We start from the raw sequence: 26,283 nt of genomic DNA on the forward strand, positions 1-26,283 counted from the left end.
AATCTATCAAATGGTTTACGTTTTTTCAGTCTTAATTTATTTCCTGAGACAACAAATACTAATTTAGAGGTAGGTACTTATGTACCTCAAATGAGAAAGTGCCCCGCGGATAATTCAAAAGTCGAAAAATAAGGACCACCAACTTATTCTTATTAACTAATCTTAATTATATCTAATCATCCTCTGTGTTAGTAAATATATTTTTTCAGTTAGTCACGAACCCTCTTCGATAAAGGCCTCTTTCAAGGCTTGCAATATTAGAGCAATGCAATATTATAAGACATTACTAAAGGGTAATGAAAATTCTATTTTACAGTTAAACTGACTTCCGCCTGCAACCTGGAAGTTTTCTTAACCACGCTTTGTGAAACGTACCTACCTACTCGAAAGCTTAGGTGACGTATAAATCCTTCGTAATGAGGTTTTATTGTATAATATTCTCGCTTAGAGTCAATTTCATTTTTGAATTTCACTTCCGAATGCGCACTAAACAAATAGTTTATTTCAACAAATCCAAAAAAACTATCCCTACTTACAGCGTACCACGTCGTCTTACTGTGCGTGCGTACTCCATTCCTCATCGTTTGTGCTTACGCTTGGAATATATATGGAAAAAAGATAAAAGTAAGTAATAAATACAGGCACTTTTCTTTCATATACAAATATTTTCTCTTGCCAGCCAAAAATCAACCATGGCCCGTTGGTTCAAGCCTTGACCTTGAAATAATTATAAGGACACCCGCATGTTGTATACACACATATTTACCTCTATCTATTACTATTCATCCTAAAAAAATCCTAAAAGAAAATAAACTCAAAAGAAGGCTTTAATATGGTATGCTACTTTTGTGGACACGTTTGCCCCTCAGACCAGCAAAAAAGTTGGGGCGACCGCAAAGCAGGCAGATATAATAAAAGGCTTAAATATAAGTCTTTCCTCTAACTTCGATTTTGTTCCCTTTGAATAAAGGCCGTAGGGTTAAAATGCACAGCCGCTAATTAAAGATTTATGTTGGCGCCTGGTAGTTGGTGCTCGATCAACGAATAAGTATCGCAATACAGCGAGAAAATGCTGCCAGCGTTAAGAGTACACTAGCACAGGGACAACTTTTGAAATGTTTTCAAATTTTCTTTTTATAGATTCTTAATTGTTTTTATTACCACACAAAACATAAAATTTGTTCTTAAAATATCAAGAAATGACGAGATGATGTATTTGAATTTGCGAAACGATTAAGCTCCGGAAACCGGAAGTTTGCCTCGCTCAACATCCAAGGGTTATAAATTACACATTCGGTTGTACTCTATTACATTTTCGTGAACGGTATTAGATACTCGTTCCGCATTTATTACAAGTATTTTTTTCGGGAATTATTAACACAATAAATACTTAAACAATGGATACAAAATAATAGCCGGAAACCAAAACTTAATAGATTTTCGATGTCGATTTAGTTAATATAAATGTTTGAAAATATGTATGAATGTATATTATTATTTAAAAAAAATCGGATCCCAGTGGTCTGTATACAGCACGTCGGGTACTCGGATCGTCGAAGCTAGGGATGGCAATGGTTTAAAAATAATGGGACGCTCGCACGGATCCGAGAGGGCGGCACCGTTACTATGACCTCGCTCCACTCAGATCCGAGAAAAGAGAACCTACTGTTAACACTTTTTTGTTCTTTCTTTCCATAAAGAATTCATTAGGAGTCATTTTCGTCACCATAAGTACCTTACGGTTTATAAGACAAATTAGAAATAATAAAAGCAACTCAATTAAAAACTCAATTTGTATAGTAAAATTCAGTTAAATCTATAGACAGCTTTGACCACAGCATTTCGTTTGATCTACACAAATTAAATTTCTGAATCGCTCAAGCGCATAGAATCGTCAAATCACTGACAAGAATTTGGTGGATTTTCATTTCGAATTATTGAAGCGACATAATTATCCCTAAAGGAAATTTGTTTTTCAGTACATTGTTGAAGTCAAATTCTACATAAATTCACGATATTTAATTTGGTTTCATAAATAGATCTTATTTCTTAATAAAACAATATTACAATGAGAATTACGGAGTGTTTTATTAAAATTCAGTTAAAGGCAAACAACTTATTATTATCATTATATTTCGCTTTTGATTACAGCATCGAATAAAAATAAAGCCTTTATACACACACACACATACAAAAGTATTAAGATTATATTTTACTAGGATTAGTGCTTAGCTGTTTCTTTCATTATAAATATGTTTACTTTACAAATTCAAAAAGGCATTAAAGATGTTAGAGTGAACATAGTAGACTAAAATTGGGACGGCTAATGGCGACGTGTATCTTGCTCGTTTAAACATATTAATTATATAATAAACATTTAAGTTCCTCATGTAATAAAAATCGGTTTCTGTAAAGTCAGTTTACTGACGATAGTTAAACGTGACAACTATATAAGAAAATACTGATGGAATAGTTGCATTTTTTCAAAAGAAAATTTTATTCTATCTGTTTGATAGATATTTTGTTCGCTTGCACTTCAAGCCTTAAATAGAACGCCTGAGAGCGAAGTAACGCCGCATACGTCATGGTTTTTCGTGCGTGCAGCCGGCTCCGTCGAATTATAAGACATTGTCTCATGAAAATAAAATACGTTCTTGTAATATGAATTTAAACTCAAACTCAAATCTTTATTGCATTCCTTATATAAATATTTTACACGTTATAATTTATTACAATAAGGACCTTGGTTAGGCACAGCAATGTTGTAGAAGGGCTCCACCATAGTTAATACATTTCTATTCTTACAAGATACATTATGTGCCTCTAGTATCCTCCGACGTCTCAGTAATTTCCTTCCCTTTAGTACTAAAACCTCACTGGCACAATCTCTCCTCCTGCCTTTACTGGACTACGGCGATTCTTGCTCCTCCGATATGAGCGAGGAATTGCTAAACAAACTGGATCGTCTCCAAAACTTCTGTATCCGATTTATTTTCGGTCTAAGAAAGTATGATCATATCTCTGCGTTCCGTAAGCGGCTAGGTTGGTTACCCATTCGACAGCGACGTGATGCTCATATTCTCCATCTCCTATATTCCATCCTGTTCAATCCTAAAACTCCTTCTTATCTCAAAAATGATTTCAAATTTTTGGGTTCACATAACTATAGTTTACGCTCTTCCGAAAACTATACCCTTGAAATCCCATCTCATAACTCCTCTTTTCTTGGCGATTCCTTTAAGGTTTCAGCAGTTCGGCTATGGAATTCACTTCCCGTCACTATTCGCTTAGCTCCTTCTCTATCTTCCTTTAAATTTCTGCTTTATAAACATTACCTGTCCATGTCATACCACTAACTACTTACTGACGTGTGAGCGATCTTTTTCATCTTATATTGTCCTGATTCATGTGCACTGTTTACTTTTTGTTTTGTTTTATGTAACTTGTATCAGTTTAGTTTATTTTTATTTCTTTTTGTTTCTGTTAAGTATGTTTTGTTTTTTTTTTTTTTTTTCCCTTTTTATTTTTGCACTTCTTGCCTACCTAATCTAATATACTCATAGTGGTTTTTTTTTCCTTTACTAACAGTGGTTGTCTGGAAGAAATCGCTCTAAAGCGATAAGGCCGCCAGTTGCTTGTCATTAAATTATGTTTAATATTTTCCTTTTATGTAATGCAACAAAGTGTAAATAAATAAATAAATAAAATTATTTATTTGCATTAACTTCACATCGCGAAAAGGAGAATGTACTTAACATTATCAATAAACTTAACTTTTATAAAAGAAATTAAAGTCTATCGGTCAGATACTCTGTAACAGTGTAAAAACTTCTTATATAATAATTTCCATAAAGATTTTTACCTTCTAATTTGACATGGTCTATGGTCGGTCGGATATCAGTACTCATAACTTTTTGGTTGTTAAATAGAGATTGACTTTTGACTTCTTTTGTAATATTTTAACTTGTTATCATTTATTTATTTATTACATTACATAGTTGATATTCGTTCTTAAATACAAAATACAATGATTTTTAATACTATTCCAATTAAAGCTATGTCTTGGGCCAATCATTTATAGTACTTAGTACTTAATAACATTTGAAGTGATGTTCCCCGCGTTAATTTCAAACTTATGATCTAGGTAGTCGCCCACGCTATAAAAGCACCTTGCCTTTAAAAAGGATATAACAAGAAAATTCTCTCAGCCAATGCGCACATGTGATTGCTCTTCTAATAATTCTTCTACGACATTGAATAGCTCACAAATTCATACATGAATGTTAATGACATTCGGAATATATAAAGTTCTGAAACACTAAATTTATTCGAATAACGATGATGGTCGCATTGTTCCCTGCAATGGATAACGTCAGGATGAATAATTACCATTTCATATCGCCAACAATAGAAATATGATAGCGCGAATTTACATGGCTTTTTCATTTATTTTGGTTGTCTACAGCAGATATTAATTTAGTTGTACGCATTCTCTTGGCGTATTTGTATTGGATCTATTTTTTTAATTTACGAAACAATCATTCATTGGCAAATTTGACATAGACTATACTAGATAAAAAACATTTATAAAACTAAAATGAATTACCACCACTTTGTGGAACCAGCTGCCGACTGAAGTATTTCCGAACCAATTCGACTTAGGGTCCTTCAAGAAAAGAGCGTACCAATTGCAGCCGGCAACGCACTCGCGAGCCCTCTGGCATTGAGAGTGTCCATGGGCGGCGGTATCACTTAACATCAGGTGAGCCTCCTGCCCGTTTGCTCCGTGTTCTATATAAAAAAAAAGTTAAAAATCTTCGGCTTTTCTCGAATCAGTTAGACGTCATTGCAAATGACAGCCTAATTTTGTATTGTTATAAATACAATAAAAAAAATTACCGGAAATAGAATTGAATGCCCAATAGTGGTAGCAGCCAACTAGTTTAATTAGCCGTTCAATCAACATCCTAGCCGTTTAACTAGCTGCCTGAAAGATAATCAGCCAGTTCATCAAACAGGCTAAAGACTTGGATCGATGAAGTTTAATTACTTGCCTAGCCTCTGATTATTTCATTTTTCGCCTATTCATTTAAATTTAATTTGTCGGCAAATCAAAACTTTGTTGGTGTTTTACACATTTTCATGAAAAACAAGTGCTATATAAAAATAACATCATTAATTTTTAAATGTAAAGCCGAAGACTCATCTTAAGCCGTCATTAGGTATACTAAGTGGCTCATAGTGCATCATAGATTACATTACCGGCCGTTTGCCATTATGACTACAAATGTCTTAGAGTAAGACAAATCTAGACTCTTGACAGATGTCTAATGAGATTTGTAGGCGTGACTTAAATATGAATTTATTGGTCCTTATTCTGTAAGTATTGGAGAGCAGCAATAACCTGTCTCAATCTATTTTTGACCATTTCAGATAGACATCTTAATCCAAATATTGATCAAAGTCTGCCATTATCGTCGGATTTTAATAGCCATCTGTCGATATAATCTATCTATGGTAGGTTGGATCGATGTATGTGTACCTTTGTTTAAAAAGACAATTCAACTGCGCCAATATCCTATCTTAAGATTATGAATTACAAATTTAAACATAAACATGTATATAGTAATATTATTTGTACGGTTATATTTACTTTATTTGGTTTATATTATGAAATATAAACCAAATAAAGTAAATATAACCGAACGAGTGTAAAAAGCGAAGAGATTTAATTCCGTCCCCAAAAATGGATTGTCTTCGTGGGGTTTGGTTATTGGGAGGCAGATAGGAGATCTATCGACTATCACGGTCTGAATCCACAATCTCAGATTGAAAACAATCTGAGAATGTGGATACATTACTTCACCGTGCGACACTAAGGTCATAGCTTCGATCTCCGGCTGTGCACTGGTCTTTCTTTCTATGTGCGCATTTAACATTCGCTCAAACGGTGAAAATATCCTTAGACCCAAAAAGTCGTAACCTGCCTATTAGATTAACAAATGATCATGAAACTATTTAATCAATTACCGTCTAAAATTCGTAATATTAGTGCGTACGAGAATGAGCCTAGTAGACTAATATGGAACGGCTAATGGCGACGTGCATCTCCTTCGTAAATACATATTAAGTTTCTCATGTAAGCAAAATATAATTTTTGTGATGATAAATAAACTTTAAACATTAAGCAGACCCTGAAAGTTAAAGCACCACTGATTAATATTTTTTTTAATATTGTATGTATGTTCCGGGCTAATATAAGAAAATACATGTATGTACATACATGTAATATTGTCTATGCTAAGCCGGTGGCCTAATTCACGTAGCCACATTTGGTCACAGGTTGCACGAGACAAAATTACGAAACCAGATAATGTATCAAGCCGGTACAAAATTAAACCTCAACACGTAAGATAAATCTTATTAAATTTAGAAGTTTAATTTATCTGAAATTAACAATTACGTATTAAAGCCTTTTATAAAACAACTAGCATTTTTAATCCGTTAAAAGGTTGAATTCAACTTTACTTATTTAATTTATTAGACAAACACTGATTTTATAAAAGAAATTTCTATAATACACAGCATACGATTGTGATTCCTGTCTATGTTCGTATACGCATCGAACACTCGTAAAGCAAAGGAAATTAAAGTCAAAGTCGACGACATATCTGACAGACGGTTGATCATAGACAAGTCATAAAATAAGAATGATCGAACAAACAAATGCAATCTGAGGCTAAGATATGAATGTATTTCCAAAGGATTAATAATAATTAACCCAGGTGGATCTTAATTGAATTTCTGCGTACATGATAACCAGAGATTCCCTATCTGCAATTTATGAAGGTTTGAAAATAGAACGTGCGGCTAATTGCTTTTATTGCGACACACCTTTTATAAGCTCTATTTGTTTTGGTTGTGATTAATTACACGCGCCCAGACTTATTCAATTTTCACTGCTTTATTTTGATTAAAACGTCAATCTAATTTATGATTTGGGGATTGTTTCTAGCAGTTTTTTTTAAATAATAATACTCTACACTAATTCTCAATAAAAAAATATGTTACATTATATTAGTTACAATAGAGTAGTTCAATTTTAAGAGTTTGGGTTTGATGCGTTTAAGATTCGACTTTTGTCAAACTGTTTGGTGAACATTTACGTAATTGTTGCGAGTTTATTCATTAGCCATCGATTTTTCAAAGTTTACGTAGATTATTTAGCATAAGCATCATCTTTTATTTATTTACACTCGTTACCGTCTAGAAAAACATTAAACGTTACATTAGTTAGAAAATGACGGGCGGCCTTATCGATAAGAATAGGCAACCATAGCATGAAACAAAAAAAATAAAATGCGTATAAGTAAGCAGAAAGAACATAACAAAACATAAAAAATATAAGGGCCAATCCTAGTTAATGAGTCACAATTAATATATTATAAGTAGCTACGAGGCAGAAGATAAGTAATCGAAAATAAAATTATCATCTTTATTCCACAGTCATAATAATAATAAATTTGTAATTGAAATGACAAAAAATAGACTTTAAGTTTAAGTATTTATTATATCAAATTTTTATGATTGTTCGTTTAAGTAGGAACTTTGATATGTACATGACAAGATTTTACTCTATGACACTAGATTTTCTGTTGACCAAAGACAAATAAAATAACACAGTAGTCTATATATTCTATCCCAAACCAGGCATGAGTATATTAGAAATAAAACAAACATATTTCTATTATTAATCGCGCTTCTTTCAAACTTTTACGTAATAAAATACCATTTGAGTTTTTTAATTTGTGTTTGTATTAGGAAGACGTAAAAAATCTCACATTAAAAAACTTTCATTGACAGAGCATTCAAGATGAAAGGGAATAATAAACAAACCGTCAATTTATTATTGGAATCCGAAATGATGGATAACAGTGTTGTTCTTTCGCATATACAAATCTATTATTTTAAGACTATTTTAATATCTCATAAATATTTATAGTATATCGTTAAAAATATTTAATTTTTGCACATAGTATTGTCTTTTATTAACATAACTATTACACATTTAAAGAAAAACACTTTTTTTACGGATTAAAGTTATATATTATTGTATTAAATGAGTATTCTGTCTCTCGTCTTGATTGTCGTAATATTTTATTAGTACCAGTAATATTTGAAGTTTCTGGCGGCCCTCGAATTGAATTGTAACATACATTGCGATGGTAACATCTAATAAGTTGAGGGTTCAATATTGCTTTGTCGTAGGTAATTCAAGTAGGAAGCTATAACTTAGTCTACGAAAATTCAAACAAACTGAATCCCAAAAATTCTTTTGTCTTCTTCAAATACCTGCCTCACTGCACCATTAGCATATAAATTAAAACCGAGCAATTAAAAATATACTGTATTTTTATTCATCATTAATAAATATTACTGCCGCTTATATGAGGCAAATATTTTAACTTTAAATGCTAGCCCTCCGGAATCGCTGGGAATAGAACTCGTCCTTGTCAATTATGTGATGAAAAATGTAATGGAACTAAGCGTTGGCCTAGTGGCTTTAGCGTGCCCTGTTTTATATTAGAAGCTAACGATTATTTGTCAAAATTATATAAGTATTCAGACGTAAGAACCCGAGACAGACCGATAGTCCAAAATAAATGAATAGAGTTTCAAATCAAATCAAAATATCTTTATTCATATAGGTAAACATGTACACTTATGAACGTCAAGAAAAACAAATTAAATTAATTGTAAATTTACATTTACAACCAGTTCGCAAGTCAAGGGCGTAGAGCGGGTAAGAAGAACTGGCAAGAAACTTCATTTCATATTCACAAAACAGTGTGTTTTACAATCACGTACGTTACGACTTCCCATACAGAAAGCTCTGTTTACAGAAATAAAGGAAACGGTAATGAATGTGACGTATACTCGCCTATGTTGTTTGTCAATGCACATATGTGGTTTAATTGCTCGGGAAAACTTCAATAGGAACTCGAAATGAGTTCGCTGTCTTGATACTTAAACCCTGTGACATTTTCAAACCGTATATCGAGGTGTTTTCATCATATGATATTTAATAAATGCGAAATAACGAGAGGAGAGACTATTATTAATATTATTAAATATTCTTTGGAACATTCGGCAAAAAATAAAAGAAATCGTGTGTACTTATGTACACGCGTTAGAAGTTATACTTTTACATTTTTTTGGCGTAACAAATAATAAAATAAATATAAATAAATAAAATTCTTTTCAAAATGTTTATTCTACGTTTTTGGAAAAGACGACACTAACAATAGAAAAAAGGTATTTAATACATTGAAAGTTTTATAATAACGTTATCTAGTCAAATAAAGTTTATTTAAATATCACAAAATAAAATGTTGATCATAGCTAACTTCAGGGTGTCGGTTTTTTGTGACGGTGGGCTCGCGCATCGTAATAATTTACTCTCATCGTTGGTCCCTAACGAACCAAAATGATTTTAACTTCAATAAATAAATATTCACTATAAAATAATACAAACTGACAATTACAATCCTTCAACAACCTTTGAGCTTCATCATCAGATTTGTTTAATACCAACGTACCTAGACTGGTGATCCAAATTTAATCTTTTTACCGATCAGATGTTGATAAATATCTATACTATTATTATGTGTGTTGTTGTCATGTTTTATTTTTATTTTTGAAGTGAAACTTCTTTAGAATCGTTGTGATTTCAAACCCGATGCAACGGAAAAGCGACAGTAAAAAGAGACAGAAACATTTATTCATATGATTTAACGTGGGAGAAAATGAGATAGATAAACTTCTTTCGAATCGTCGTGATTTCAAACCGGATGCAGCGGTAAAGAGAGACAGAAACATCAATTCATAAGATTTAACGTGGGAGAAAATGAGATAGGAGGCATTATACAGCCTCTCTTTACTGCCGCTTTTTTTTTGATCGAATTTCAAACTTTCGTTGTTTTAGTTTTTTTTCATATGGTTGTATAAGTGTAACCTGTTGTGGATGCATCCAGTGTGTTTGTATTGTGTTTTATTTTTGACTTTGTTTTTATTATAAGGATGTCTCTGTTTGGTTTCCCAATAAATAAATAAATAGTTGCTACTATAGCGAATATATTTATATAAATATTTATAAAGCCCCCCGTAGCTTAGTAATTTAACAACTAAAATAATAAGATGAAAGACGAATTTTGACACCAACAGAGTATCTAGTCAGCGGAAGCACGCGATACAGTTCTGTTTTCCCAACAACTATTTTAAAACACGTTGTCTTTTGATTCACATAACTCTTCAAGTGTTTAATTCACGGGACAAGTTCTTAGACCAACAGTGTCTCTCGCAAACACGCGACATTTAAGTTTTTGATTCAGGCGAATTAAAGAAACATGCGTTATATATTTATTGACAGATTGTAAACAAAACAATACCAATTACTCCAATCGGTCTAAATTACCGATCGGAAGCCATCAGCGGAATTAAAAATCTCTCACGTAACCTGATACGCACATTGATATTTGATCGGATTCCTATTGTCTACACGCATTCATGATGATAGATTAAGTCCATTTTGGGGAAAAGCTCTGATGAATGATGATGTTAAAAGTTGTTACGTGTATATCTGTTAGTATTATACTCTTTCGGCCTAAATTAGATAATAGACATAAATTTCAGATTTTTTTTAATAACAAACACCAGTGTTTCTGCTGCCATCCAAAGGTAAAAATGCTTTTTTGTAGTCGGTTAAAAATGATTGCACTGTTTTCTAATGTGGTCTTCGTCCAATAATAAATCAAAGTAACGGTTTTAAACACAGCAAAGTAATCTTCGTGTTAGGAAAGCAGATGAGACTGATGATACTGCTCAAGAAAAATATCAGAGATAACAAAATTGCTTTAGCAAGTACAGTGGTACCTAGATATACAAGTGTTTTGAGTTACAACTAGTCGAGCGAGCGGTATTTTGCTTCGAGTCGAGAGCAAGATTTGATACAATACACTAACAGTCACTCCCACCTCAGTCTAGTTTCCTGTTTTTGACGCATTTTTTAAAGGGTCTGCGTAATTTACAAAACATTATCACATGTATTTTTATAACCATATAATTACCAACCAATATCTGACGTCGCAAGGGCAAAAAACCAATTAGAATTGGTGAAATAACAGTAGGATTAAACCCATTGAAATAATAATTTACGGGCGATCTGAGGTCGGGGAGGGAAAGTTGAACATAGTTTGTATAGATAGAATACTCTACGAAATACATGACTAAATTGTATAGGAATGCATCACACTTTCCGTAGATTCGATAAAATAATTTGTGTAGGCTCATTGTAAAGCTGTTTGATCTAGAATTATCAAAATAACTTATTTTTTCTAACAACAGCGCGTGTCAAAATAAATCTTAACAAAATATGTGTCGGAAAAAGCGGGAATTTTTAAATGAGTTAAAACTCTCTGTATGAATAACACCTTTTCAACTAGAATTCCAGTATATATTGTAGAAATACTTCTAATGAAACTAACACTTCAAAGCGAGGATTATAAATCTCTTGAGTAAAAATATTATGGCTTCGTTTCACATCTCGTTTTCATTAAGTTGAAAATAAAACTACGAATCTCGGAAAAACATTTCAGGAATTAAAAGTATTACAATTTCTGCGTAATGAAACTCGGCTTTTTGATTGGAAATTTATACAAAGCTGTTACAAAATGTATGCGAGAGAGATTACATTTTTGTTACATTAAAAGTTAACGGATTTGAAGAGATAAAAAAGATAACGACAAAATTCCGTCATCTGGCTTGTGTGTCGATACTTTAGTTCCATTCTGGTCCTATCTGGTCAATATATTCTTGAAGCCTTGTTGTATGTACAAAAAATCGTTAATGGTTTTAAATCAAATGGTGAATTTCACCACTATAATACGTGAAATAGAACTAATTTCAGTGTACGACCAGCCAGGCTCCAGAAGATAAACCACTCCTTATATGGAAATTGTATTAGTTTTTACAAACTTGAGGTTTTCCCTTAGCGAAATTATAGAGTTGTCACTAAATAAATTCAAAGTTCCTACAGTTGTTAAGGCAAGGAGACTTAAACGGGAAATATGAGGCTCAAGGCCGTCGCGATGGAATCTCACTGTGGACGCCCTCTGACCCATCAAGAGGTTACATGATATAAAGTCAAGTCAGTCCCAATATCCTTAACTTTGCTACCTTAGGATCGTGACAAACAAAAACATTGATAACTTAATATAAAATGAACACCGATAACTTGGCAACAAACATTAATAGGTTATGTTTCCTGACTAAAAGCTTTGAAACACGATCGAAAAGGTTATCCGAACTTTGATTGACAATTAGTGCTTTCTAATGACATGTCATTTCCATACCTATATACTCAGGTGAGATTAGATATACAATGTTATTGATTCGTTTGCATAACTTTAATAATTATACCATAATCTAAGCATACGTCCGAATTACCTACAGCGAGATTGAACTTCATTCAAATGTCAGACTTAATTGTTAGGGTGAAATTAAAAATACATGACATGTTATCTATTTATCACTGAGTTTCATCAGCGTTAAGGTAGAATAAAAAACCATCTGTATCTTGATGTCTGTCGTTCCACAACTGAGAGTTTCTTAAGACAGTTTTAGCCGAGCACTACCACTACTTACAAGCTGCCCACTGAAGAAAAAAGCTTACCAATTCTTAAAAATCAGGAAACGCACTCGCGAGCCCTTTGGTATTAAGTGTCCCGTTTGCCTTTTTATAATGAACTATTTGGTTTTTAGAATCACTGGAAGTCAAGCTTTCATTAAGTCATGGAAAGCGGAGACATGGGTGAGATAATCATAGATAGAGATAATCTACTAACTAGGCGCCACGCGGATTTGAAGGGATAAAAAATACACGAAAAAAATAGGCATACCTAAATGCAAAGATATGATAGTATTTTTGCATTTCATTTAATTACTTAAATTACGCACACTGATCTGTTTCAAAGCAGACGATCTCTTATGTTCACTTTTCGCAGTTTTATCTCTTCTATGTAAATTCCTCGAAATTGCACTCGATACTGAATTGACTATCGTAATATTAAGTTGTATAAAAATCGAGTCACATTTAATTCAACCCGTTCCAGTATCGATATCGAGAAAACATACTCAGAATCATTTCTTACTTCTAATATTACGGGATTTCAGTCTTTCGTACTATACCTTTTGTTTGCTTTTCTTAGCTCTAATTTGGAAGCCCTCTATTTCATAACGGTTTGTAAGTATAAATTATGGATCAGGTATTAAAAAGAATAGTTGTTTAAATTTTTTTTAATTATTCCAAATATTTTGCGATCATGATATTTCTTCCCAAATTATCTTTATAATATATATATGCGTTTTGTATTTTATGTACATCACAATAATTTAATATAAATTCAATGACTCCCAAGTATTGGTTGGTAGCTTTTATTTTGACAAAATATCACACCATTAATGTTATCATGAGCTTATCTGATTTACTGAAAGTTGATTGCCTACTCAGAGATAACATTGACACGAAAGTATTGGGTTATAACTTTTACGAGGCTGGTCGACTTTTAATGTACATTCTTGTACGTTTTATTCAAAATTTTAAAAAACAGTAGCCGATAGGCAAGTAGTAACGCGCGTTCGGCAAAGGCGTTGTCTACATTTAGACGCACAGGATTGTTTTATATCGCTGCGCTACAGTAAGTACTTAAATAACTTAAATGTATATTATGTCACTTCCTAAAGATTTCGTGAATGCAAAATACAAATCATTAATGATTTTCTGAAGTTGTGTAAGTTAGCATTATAAAGGGATTTTTTGCTCTGGAACATTTCGCAACTGACTAATAAACAAGTTAGAAAGTCAATTAGAACCTTATTTTAGAATTATAATAAAGTAATAGGCTATGTGCATCTAACACTAACTCGGTGTAGCAAAACATCGACAAAAAATAAAGAATTTGACATGTATCCAGAATCTAAAAATCGACGCAATGTGTCAGACTGGCTGATCATTGGCAAGTCTATGAAATATAAATGATCAATGAAACCTATTCTATCTGAGACCAAGTCCTAATTAGTTACTGGGGATTATTTATATGTAATTTAAGAGAAACGAGTCCAATCGTTTTTCTTAACAAACTACTCTTTCGTCTGTTTCCGTGAAATCGTGTTTATCCTGTGATGAAAAGAGACAAGGATATAAACAATACTTTTGTTAGAGGAGTGCAAAGACACAGATTTCTTATGAATAATATTCAATTCTTAATAAATATCCAAATCACATTGTATATTGTTGCCGGAAGGCTAAATAAAATCGTATATAATCAGAAAGTTTCAGTCCTCACTTAAATCACAGACTATCGTCCGATAGTTCGTAACTCGATAGTGAACAGATAATACAAATGTCAAACTCACACAACTTTTTTCTATCCGTCTTCGGCAAACTTCGAAAGAACCTACAAATCACTGCTATTCAGAAATTGGTGTACGTTTTATATATATGTACTATTTTTTACGATATTATATATCGTACAAATATATAAAGATATAAAAAAGGTTAAATATCAGTAAGAACTATAGTTTTTGTAAGGCACAGGAGTCATTTAAAGTTAATTGTAAGTACATATGTGCGTTGCCGGCTTTTAAGATAGTGGTAGGCTCTTCTTTTAACAGCCCTAACAGTAAAAATTAAATGGCAATTGGTTCCATAAAGTGATGGTGTGCAGTAAGAAATGTCTTAAAAAACCTTTGTCGTGGAACGCCAGACGTACTTGGAATTTACTTATAAAAAAATATTACTGTAATTGTATGAGTAAAACCACTCGAAAGCTTTGTAGTCTGGTTGTTGGGCTTTTTTCTTAATTATACATCGCAACTGTAAAATCGTTCTAGTTTTACTGTAACATAAATTATATAGATTCATTTCCACTTTTGTACGATTATTTTCAAATAATATCAACTGTTACTGCAGTTAATTAAGAAACTTATCTGCTACTAAAAGCCAATTCAATCCATAAGGTAGGTATGCAATAATCAATTAATATATTTAGTTTTATTATTTTAGACTGTATTTTGGAAATTAGTTACGAATACTATAATCTAACATAGGCTACTAATATATATATTATAGTAAAATCTATGTTGATATTCCAAAAAGTTTAATGATATAATTCAAGGTCTAACATAAATGTATTCTGAAGGTAGCACTTAAAAAAACATTGAGAATTCTAACAAACTACATACTGTTTGCAAGTTTCTTAAGTATATTTGGTAGTTAATTTCTTCTGAGTAGTTTATTAACAGGTTAAGTAACGAGAACGAAGTTGTAAGTGAAACCTAAGTTAATCTTCTAATAGGAGCCAACTAGATATTGAAGTTAGCAACTATTAGGCCTATTCCTTTGTTTTGTGCTTTATTTAACTTTACTGGTAAATCGTCGTAATCATCGACGACCACTCACTTTCCGAGCGGCTGCATCCCCTGGCGTTGCCTAGAGATGTGGGGTCTCTCTGAATCTTCTAACGCATTTACCATGAAGACTGTTCAGAGAAGTTGTTCGGACTGTTAGTGTTAATAGCTGTATGTAGCTGAGTTTCATCATCCGATGTCAAGGCAGAATACATATCTCGCTTAATCCTCTTAAATGACATTCACCACGAATAATCGTCGTCTTAGGTACTTCTAGGATTTAGTTCGGAATAGTTTAGAAAATATATTTTCCGGAGAGTTAAGTTCAGTGGTGGTTATTGCAAGGATGTTCAAATAAATGAAACGCTTTGATTAAAGCTAAGTCCCAACATCTTTAAGAGGGCTCGCGAGTGTGAGTGTGCCTTTTAAGAATAGGTACGCTATTTTCTTGGAGGCTAAGTTGAATTGGTACGGAAATACATCAGTGGGCAGCTGGTTCCACATAGTAGTGAACCACGTCCAAAATTGCCATTGCCATTGCCATTGAAACTACCCTCGTCGAGGTGATACGGGTGGAATTTCTTATTCTACCTCAACGTCCGATGATGAAGCTATGTTTGGAATTCTATAAATATTCCTCATAATGAAGGCGCAGTTCGGTATACAATAAACAGTAATTTAGTAAGTCTTCAAAATGGACGCAATCACGTAAATTGAATTCTTCGCGAGATCTTCATTAATTTGCGACGACATTAATTTACTTTTTACGACTGCAAATGTTTTACGGCTACATTTTAGTACAGCGTTTTAAATATATAGGTGTGATGGCTAATCATTATTACCACCACCTTGGGTGGAGGTTTTATCAGTCTCGAGTGTCCCAAGTACTGAAGGCAATGCCAGCCCTGCCTGAAATGTTATTTAAATTAATTATCCATCCGTGACCAAGCACGCTGTAAAGCACGCGAAACGTCGGGATAAATTTTAAATTATGTAAAATAATAATAAATTTATAATATAAAATAGCTTCAATCCGTTAAAAATAGTGTTTTTTTTTAAATTATTTATGTCAATCAATAGGATCTTGTTAATATTGTCTTTGCGTGACTACTAGACAGCTAAACATAACTTTCAAAACTATTAATTACATTATTCCTTTAATAACTTTTTGAGCTACTGCCACATTGATGTTTAAGATTACTATACTTTTAATAAAATACTTGCTTTCTCCGCTCACCTATGCTGTTTATTGCCATCCTAGAGTCGATAATAAGTGAACTAAAATGGGGCACAAGCGACCCTAATATTACCGGTAATACCTAAGTCACCTGCTCCTTTGCTGACAACTTAGTGTCAAATTACAAGTCATGATTCAATAATTAAATACGGTTAGTAAGAAGATAGGTCTAGAGATGAACCTCACAATAATAATATGTAGTATAGAAAAGATAATATCGGTCGATAGAGAAAATCTGAAATATGCAAACAAGTATGTTTACATAGGAAAACAAATCAGCTTTGAAAATTACAAGAACTATTTAGAAATTGAATTCAATATACTGGAGTCTAAAGGATATTTTTAGAGGCAATATGCCATTAACACTTAAATCCGAAGTCATGTGAAATTTTCTCTTGCCATGTCTAACATATGCTTGCCAGACTTGGAAATATATAGAGAACATAAAAAGAAAAATCATAACTTGTCAAAGGGGCCTAGAACGGAGCATGCATATATATACATCGTTATAAAGATATAAACTTCAAAGTAAGGAAGTTAAGTACATGATTACTATATAAAGGAACGGTGTTCACCTCTTCGCTTAGGTGTCCTTTAAAAATGCAACTCGCCGTCTGCGAGGTTGCTTATTAGAACGTCAAGAGTACTCATACAAGAGCAAGGGGATCAAATTTTCTATTTCTATGTAGCTTTGAGTAGCTTGGAAGAACACTGACAATTATTAATATATGACATAACGACTACAAAATAAGGATACACTTTTATTTGTATACATGTGTCTTTTCTTTCAAGAAAAGATCGTACTAATTTTTAAAAGGCCGGCAACGCACTCGCGAGCCCTCTGGCGTTGAGAGTGTCGATGGGCGGCGGTGTCACTTAAGGTGAACCTCCTGCCCGTTTGCCCCCTGTTCTATAAAAAAAAAACTAAGAGACTCAGTTTAATCTAATTTGTAAATTACGAAATTTAACATAAGAATGTGTCCTATAATCTCACAACCTCTGTTAAGAGGAAGACACTCTGTTCTTGTGTTAGCACTAGAGACTAAGCTACATATTATCAATTTATTATTATTAGGTATAATAATTGTTGTCGTAGTTTAACAATAAGTCATTAAACTATTATTATTTGTCAAACAAAAAACTGTGAACTGGCAGATAATAAATCAGAGATCTATAACCACAAACAATAGCTTTTTGTCCGGCATCCAATAATCACAATATCTTAAACTCTGCTTAAAACGAATCCGAAACTTTGCTAGAATATTTCTATGCAAAAAATAACTCACACTTAACGAATTCCCTCTTTACAGCCTGATTCTTAAACAATCCTTAATTGACATGACTTTTTCTCGATAAAGAATAACAATTTAACAAAATCGTGTAGCTTTGCAAGTGTGTTATAATCAAAGATTCAACGAGGATATTTTGTAATTACAGTCGAATAAACAAAGTGGTAAAAATGTTTAGAGTAATAGAGAATCATGTTTATTTAAATTTATATCGCAAGCTTCGTATAGAGGGAGCGTAAATATTACTTTGTAGGCGTTGCTTCCCACGGGTTGCAACCGTGGGATGATGTTCTTAGAACTTAACAACAATAAATATGTTATATGTCCATAAATGTTTATAGAAATATGCTTACAGAGAAACAGGTCAAAAGGTCTCAAAGTTCACATAGAATTAAAAAAGAGAGTGCACTTAACCTACACTAGGATTACCTGTGTCGTAGGCGCACTTGTAGGTACATACTGTCTGACACACGTTGTTGACTTTTTGGATCTAAGACATGTCGGTTTTCTGACGATGTTGTTCTTCATCGTTCGAGCAAATGTTAAATGCGCACATAGAAAAGAACTCCACTGGTGCACAGCCGAAGATCGAACCTACGACTACCTATGACTTCAGGTATGAGAGTCGCACGCTGAAGCCACTAGGCGATCACTGATCATGAACATTAAAACCTTTCTTAAAAAGACAATCGCCTCGACTTACCTACACCAACTTCTGCGAGTTGAGTTTCAGATGGAAAACTAAGGTATTTAATAGCTATTATGATATAACGTTTCACAGTTACCCACACACACAAACGCACAGATAGTCTGCCATATGTAATTTATTACCATATAAGTTACAAAATAGCTGGGCACAAGTAATTAATATTTATTTACTTTTACACATTGTATATAATTTTAGTGACTGTATAAAATAAGACATATTGAATTTTGTATAGCAGTTGCAGGATTCGAATACCTCAGTGTGAAGACTCACTAAATCCACAAGCCAACACTAATGCTATAAATATGTGTATAAACAAATAAATATTATCTCCGGATTATTGGATTTTATTTAACGTATTACATAAGAAGAACTACAGAAGTGTCTGCCACACGCAGCGCTGCAATAATTCCATTAAATGAACGTTTTAATACAACTCATTCCCGCGCTATTAAATCTAAGAAGCGTGAAGCTTGGTGCGGAGAACACTTTTAGAAAATTGTTGGAAAATACTAGCAATTAAGCAGTTCTTTAACACGTGCAAGTTTTGTTCAATTAACTTTTTCATAGAATGCACCATTTCACTTTAAACGGTAATGCGGCTTAATTGTTCATAATTTTTCATTACTAGCCTTGGTTGCCATGGCAACAGCACGCGCTCTCAACCCGCCCATTCAACACAACTTTCGTTACAGAAAGGCAGTACAAAAATAGCTTTAGATTTCTGAATGTTTCTTTGCAAGTAGGTGACATATTTGGATTATTGGGTATAAGAAAAACCGGCATTGTCACGATTTTTTTACTTAATAATATCGGACTCAGATAGTCGCTCAATGACAATACTTGAAAGATCCATCCACCTACAAATAACTTATACAGTTAACACATAATTTTACTTGATTTATATTGGTGAACCAAACAAGTCATACGGCATATTTCCACAACAATGTCAGTAATTATTATTAACCAACGCGTTACTAACAGAGCAACGTAGATAACGCACAAACATTTAATGAATTTGATCGAAATTTCCAATAAATTCCACTGCCCATGTAACTCCAAACCTATGACGTTCACAATCCAATAACATAACTCCCATTGTGCGATTTATTCCACAGCTTTACGATATACTATATGTGTTAATGTATCCTCGAGTTGATGGGGTCATACAGGTTGCCATGGCAACAGCACACGCTGTGATCCCGCCAATTTGCCGTGCCATACCTCAAACAGTTTTCGTTCCTGTTGCAGTCGGCATAAGGATGTGTTACGCATTTCACATATACCTTTTGTAAATCAGAATTCTGTACGTGGGTAGAATGTTAACGTAGCCCATCAGGTATCAGTAATAAATTAAGAATGTTTATGCGCCCTTTGTTTCACTGTGTTTTTAAAGGCCGTGTAAAAATCACGTAGTTTATGATTTACTTTTTTTTAAATATTAAGCCTTTGATTTGATAGACATTTTTAGTAACATTAATTAGTTTTATAAATAGGCTACCTTTAAATTTTTAATAAGGCTCATCTAATGTTAAGTAATACCACCGCCCATGGACACTCAATGCGATAAGACTCGCGAGTGCGTTACCGGCTTTTTAAGAGCTGGTACGGTTTTTTTTGAAGCTCCCAAGTTTGGCAATACTTCAGCGGGCAACTGGTTCCACATAGCCGAAGTCAGCGGCAAAAACTGCCTTAAAACGTATGACTAATCATTTACTCCTTTCTTTTCAGATGGATTGGCAGCACTATCAGAAACTTCTAATACTACTACGACAGTAGAGAAATTATTTATGACGTCAAGACAACGATGAAGCAGCTATGACTCTAAACGGCACAGCTCTTCTCGGAGGACTTCTCATTGTGAAAACCCTCACCGGAGAATCAATAGAAGTTCTAGATGAACCCAAAACTAATAGAACCACAGATATCATAGACGTGAAGATAGTACAAGTCGCATTCTGTGTTCTCTACGCGATAATATTTGTCCTCGGAGTGTTCGGCAATGTCCTCGTTTGCTACGTGGTGTTCAGAAATAAAGCTATGCAAACAGTTACAAATCTCTTCATAACAAACTTGGCGTTATCAGATATCCTACTATGTGTATTCGCAGTGCCTCTAACACCTATGTACACATTCCTCGGGCGGTGGGTGTTCGGAAGATTGTTATGTCATCTAATGCCATACGCTCAAGGGACTAGCGTTTACATATCCACACTTACTCTGACCTCAATAGCGATAGATAGATTCTTTGTAATTATCTATCCGTTTCATCCGCGTATGAAACTTAATACTTGCATATTCATCATCATATTCATATGGGTTTTCTCGTTAGTTGTCACGTGCCCGTATGGTTTGTTCATGGGAATTCAAATAACGAACAACAAAACTTACTGCGAGGAGAGTTGGCCATCAGATAGGTCGAGAAAGATATTTGGAGTGTGCACAACTGTCTTACAGTTCCTAATTCCATTTTTAGTAATAGCTATATGTTATACATGTGTTAGTATACGATTGAACGACCGTGCGCGGTCCAAGCCTGGTGCTAAGAACACAAGGAGAGAAGAGGCAGATAGAGATAGAAAGAGACGAACGAATAGAATGTTGATCTCGATGGTTGCGATATTTGGTATATCGTGGCTTCCTATAAATTTAATTAATATCTTTAACGATTTCTATGCTCAAATGACCGAGTGGAATTATTATTATGTCTCTTTTTTCCTCGCTCACTCAATGGCGATGGCATCAACATGCTACAATCCATTTTTGTACGCATGGTTAAATGATAATTTTAGAAAGGAGTTCAAGCAAGTTTTGCCCTTATTCGAATCAACGGGTGGAGCAAGGAACAGCTACCACTCTGGACGAATGCCCACGCATAAGGCAGATAAAATCTGTAACGGCAATGAAACCATTCAGGAGACGTTGCTAGCTTCTTCCTTTAACAGAGGGCCGTCAATAAAACAGAGGATATTAGAAGGGAATGGCAAAAAGGACAGTATAGAGATGGAGAAAATCCTGCTAGAAGATAAGACGTTTCATACAAAGAATGATAACTTGAACTTGCAACTGATTGATGAAGAGTCACAATTCAATGAACCGAAGGAAACTAATTTGTAAGTATACCTGATTCTTCATAACTTTTTAATAATAATGAGAGAGCCCGTTTTATTTCCAATCATAACAAAAAAATTTATAATTTAAATTATTTTCCATTTTTTTACTTTGTTGTTCTATATCCTAGCTACCGTCATTACCATCAATCGGAACCCCTTCATGAGTAAAGGCCTTTTCCAACTGACTCTATCTGGCTTTCTTTCTCCATTTGTTTCCTGCTACCGCGTCTATTTCTTCAATCCACCTTTTTATTTTTACTATTAATAAAACTTCCTAAATCCATTGCGTGATTGACAAATTTTATATAAAAATATTAAATTACAAGTTAAACTAATTTAATGTTTAACCTATTGAAGTGTTACCATATTAGAAGTATCAAGTGTCGAAAATATTAATATTATATTGGCATTTTTAATCGTTAACGAAGTTTTAAGTCGTTAACAGCAGGTATAAATTTTTTCAATCGCCAAGAAATTCAATTATAAAATATAAATGTAGGATTCAGTTTCGAAACCCCAGCATTCCTTGAAATCGTTTCAAGAGGAAATAGTAACAATTTAGTAAGAAGAAAAGGAACTTTCAACTTGAAAAGTACTTGACAAACTCGCAAAATCTCCTAAGTATGAACTCGAAAGTAACTGCAGAGCAGCTGTACAAATCTCTGAAATGTTTGCACTTAGTCATGTCCCCGTGATAGATCCTGTTTGCTCACCCGGCTCTGTGTAATCCTACACTTAGTTTGATTGAAAATATTCACTTAAATTTAGGTCATAATACATTTAACTGTTTCTTCATTAATGCAACGTTATTTATTTATTTATTTATATAGTACTCCAACAGCTAACACAAAACACATATAATAACAAACAAATACACCAAAAACATAGCCACAAACGGAATACATGATACATTATAATAAAAAGATTAAAAAAAGGGAACAAATAAACAAGGTATTAAATACAATTAAGTGATTAAATTTAATTAATTAAACCTAAATTGATTGTGTTGTGTATGGTGTGTGTGTGTACGTAATGGTGTGTATGTGTGTCGTGCTTATGATGTAGATGATTCTGCACTATGTATATTCTTAATACATGTTTTAACCACATTTCGCGATAACCCGAACAAATCAATGTCTAAATAGTGGTCATTGTATGTACGAGCAGCGCGATATAAAACTGAGTTTTTAGCGTAATTTGTATGCATGTGTGGAACATGAAACAATGTACGAGTTCGAGTTTTATACGCAGGAACTAGGAAAGGCAATTTATCCAGAAGTGAGCTGCAATCAATTTTATTTGAGATAATGTCATGTAATTAGTTATTAAATAAACTTTCGTAAATTAGGCTAAAATGTATTACAAAGCACCAGTTTAGGGATCTATCTAGTGCTCCCGAGACAAGGGAATTACAATCAACGTCATACGTCCTTCGCCTAACAGTAACTTGCCTGATATGTATTGTAATGTGTAATATTAAAGGTTTTGGCAATTTGGTAGGATCAAAAAAATATAACTACTAACCTGCATTTCAAGCTGAAAAGTACTCACGCCAACCTGATATTATGATAAAATATGAACTATAATTAATATATAATTTTATATAGTAGATTATATATTACATAATATATTGTTGTTAATATCAAAGCTATAATTTAATCTCGAAGTGAGCGTATTATTATAATCTTAAACTATAACGTATAGCCGTAACTAAGTTCCAAGTTAAACAATAATACGCCAATATTGGCAGCGAACCGTGACGTCAATCAACTTGCTTGTTCAGGCATCCTAATACATCATTATCAACGTTGACTCTATCAACGGGAAGTTTTCTTCAACTTCTGTCATGGGACGAAACATTGTCTGCTTTGCTTGACCTTATAAGTAGCATAAAAGATCAACCTAGCATACGTGCCCCATGACGTAATCATAACATGAGGCACATGATATTAAAAAAAATCGTATGTACAGTCTGTATACTGACGATAGTTGCACCTGACAACGGAATGACATAAATGGAAATCACATTTATTTATATAGGTAAAACTATGTACACTTATAAGCATCCAAAAATAAATATACATTGTTGCTCAATTAACATTTACTGCCAGGGTAAATCAAGGGTGTCGAACGGAAGAGAAGAACTGGCAGTAAATCTCCGCCACTCTTTTTAATCGCCAAGCTTTTTTGTTTTACACAACGTCTGTGCAACCATTACACCATGTTCCACATGACATCTTAAGTAATTAATAAAAAAAAAATAAAAACAAAAATTTGCTCAGATTGTCAAAGATCCTCTTTCAGCAGGAGGCATGGTAAAATAGGAGCACGAACTTATCGTGGGAGTACAAGCCCTATAATGCAGTAGTGATTTAATACAATATATATATATAGAATACCTTCTAACTTGTGAGAGAACAATGCGTCAATTAATAAAGGTCGTTATAAAGTTCGCGTTATGCTCACGAGATCTGTTGACATCTGACACTGCTTTCCGCTCAAAGAACATTGTCGAAACTTTTGATTAGATTTTACTGTCAATCCGGTTTTTAATTACAATAATCATCTATTTCAACACAAATCATTTAGTTGAACGGGTCCCCCTTGTGCAAAATTCAAATCTTTCTCATAATAATTCCTTCGACAGTTATGGTAACGATAATGCACAAGTAACCTATATTATACCTAGTTATGATATCCGCGTAGTCCACATTTCATTTGTGGAACAGAAATTTACGAAGAAACGAATATAAAGTTTTGACCAAGTGGTCACGACGAATATACTTATATTTACTTGCATTCGTACGTCTACGTTATTAGAACTATAATAATTAAAGTAATATGATTCAAGTTTTAGTATAGTATAGTATTTCTATCTTATACATGCTCAGTATACAATACAGTGCTCTTTTCTCGGACCTTAGTGGATTGGATCATAGTAGCGGTGCCGTCCACTCGGATCCGTGCGAGCATCCCGTCCAATTTGTAAACCATTCTTTAGCTACCTAGCTAGCTGTCTTAGCTCTCAGATCCAAAAAATGTTTTTTTTTATAAAAATAATAATATACATTTATACACATTTTCAAACATCAATCAAAATTCGCCATAAAAGTTTTGGTTTCCGGCTATTTGTACTTTGTATTCATTATTTAAGCATTCAATGTGCTATTTACCATGGGGTTCAACACGTAACCACTATGTATTTATTGCAACTCTACTCTCCTGTCCAGGGACTTTATCTCTTATTTGCTAAAAATATAAATAAATTAAAATCATCCCCATTCGTATTACGCGTCTCGCGAGATACGCCCAGGCTACATCGGTAATATTATTATTTACAATATTAATGGGTCCGTTCTTTAATTTATGTTTGCCTTCTTCAAATATTTAATAATTCTGTCATAGACACGTTCCAGGCATGGTCTGTGCTTTGTTACCATATGCTATAGGCCGTTACGGTCTTCAGTCTTTGTTGCTCCAGGTCTGGACCGTGCTTGCTGGTAATAATCAAGAATTTGCCCCATCTGGTCTGTTATTCTCTTTTATTTACTTTTTTTAATCTTTATGTTACGAAATAATATAATATATCACAGTATGTTATATTAGAAAACTGCTGTGGTTTGTATTGTAACCATAGCAGTCTTGTTTAGGAGCGCGGCAAATGCATATGAAAGTAGTTTTTTTAATTAAGAGTTTATGTTGGTTAGCGTTAGGCTATATGAAATCTGTTTGTAGACTATTTATTTGCGGCGGTAGCAAATGCCTGAACGTTCTCTCGCCATAAACGTTGTTTGCTCTCGGTGTACAGAGCCGAACTAGAACTTATTATATGCAGCTTCAATATTTCCGATGAACATTCTTGTAGTTCTAAATGTAGTTCTGAATGTGCTACTAGGAAACCACGTAGAACCTGTAGCTACAGGGTTTACCTTAGTCTATCTGGGTGGCGAATAATACAGTTAATAAATGAAGTGAGTCAAATATAACTGTCCCATACGTGATTGTTTTAATATATTTTTATTTGTTTACAGAAACCCAGCACGCAACGAATGAACTTAGAATATATAGCGGATTGTAAATATATAATGTACATAATAAAATATTTGCTTCGCAATTATGTTGCTTCTGTGATAGTATTTAAGAAGACAAACTTTAAGTATATGTAAACTAGTTAATAGATAATATGTCATTGTAAATTTGATTGTACGTGAATTATTTTTTGATTTCTTGTCAATTTTATATATCGCGCAAGTACCTAAAGGCCTACTATATGTAGATTTTGTTTCTTTTTTAAACTTATGAGCCCAATTTCAAATTGGATATATATCTGATTTGAAATCGAGTTTAAGAAGAAACATTTTGATGTGTAGTCTTAATTAGAGATCTAAGAAATAAAATTAACGAATTGTTATAGTTTAGTTTGAAAGTTTAAATTGTAAAGGTGTGTTGAGAATGGAATAAAAGTTGACTGTT

At 33.4% G+C, this 26,283-nt stretch overlaps 1 protein-coding gene across 1 annotated transcript; it reads left to right on the forward strand.

Annotated features, from left to right (window-relative positions):
• Positions 1-601: 601 nt before the first annotated feature.
• On the forward strand, positions 602-26,283 carry LOC111002446 (prolactin-releasing peptide receptor). The gene is made up of 3 exons (XM_022272606.2): positions 602-624; positions 20,429-21,810; positions 25,842-26,283. The coding sequence occupies exons 2-3, from the start codon at positions 20,516-20,518 to the stop codon at positions 25,861-25,863; spliced, it is 1,317 nt and encodes a 438-aa protein (XP_022128298.2). The 5' UTR covers positions 602-624; positions 20,429-20,515; the 3' UTR covers positions 25,864-26,283.

This window comes from Pieris rapae, chromosome 4 (genome assembly GCF_905147795.1).
Source record: "Pieris rapae chromosome 4, ilPieRapa1.1, whole genome shotgun sequence".
Classification (NCBI taxonomy): domain Eukaryota; kingdom Metazoa; phylum Arthropoda; class Insecta; order Lepidoptera; family Pieridae; genus Pieris; species Pieris rapae.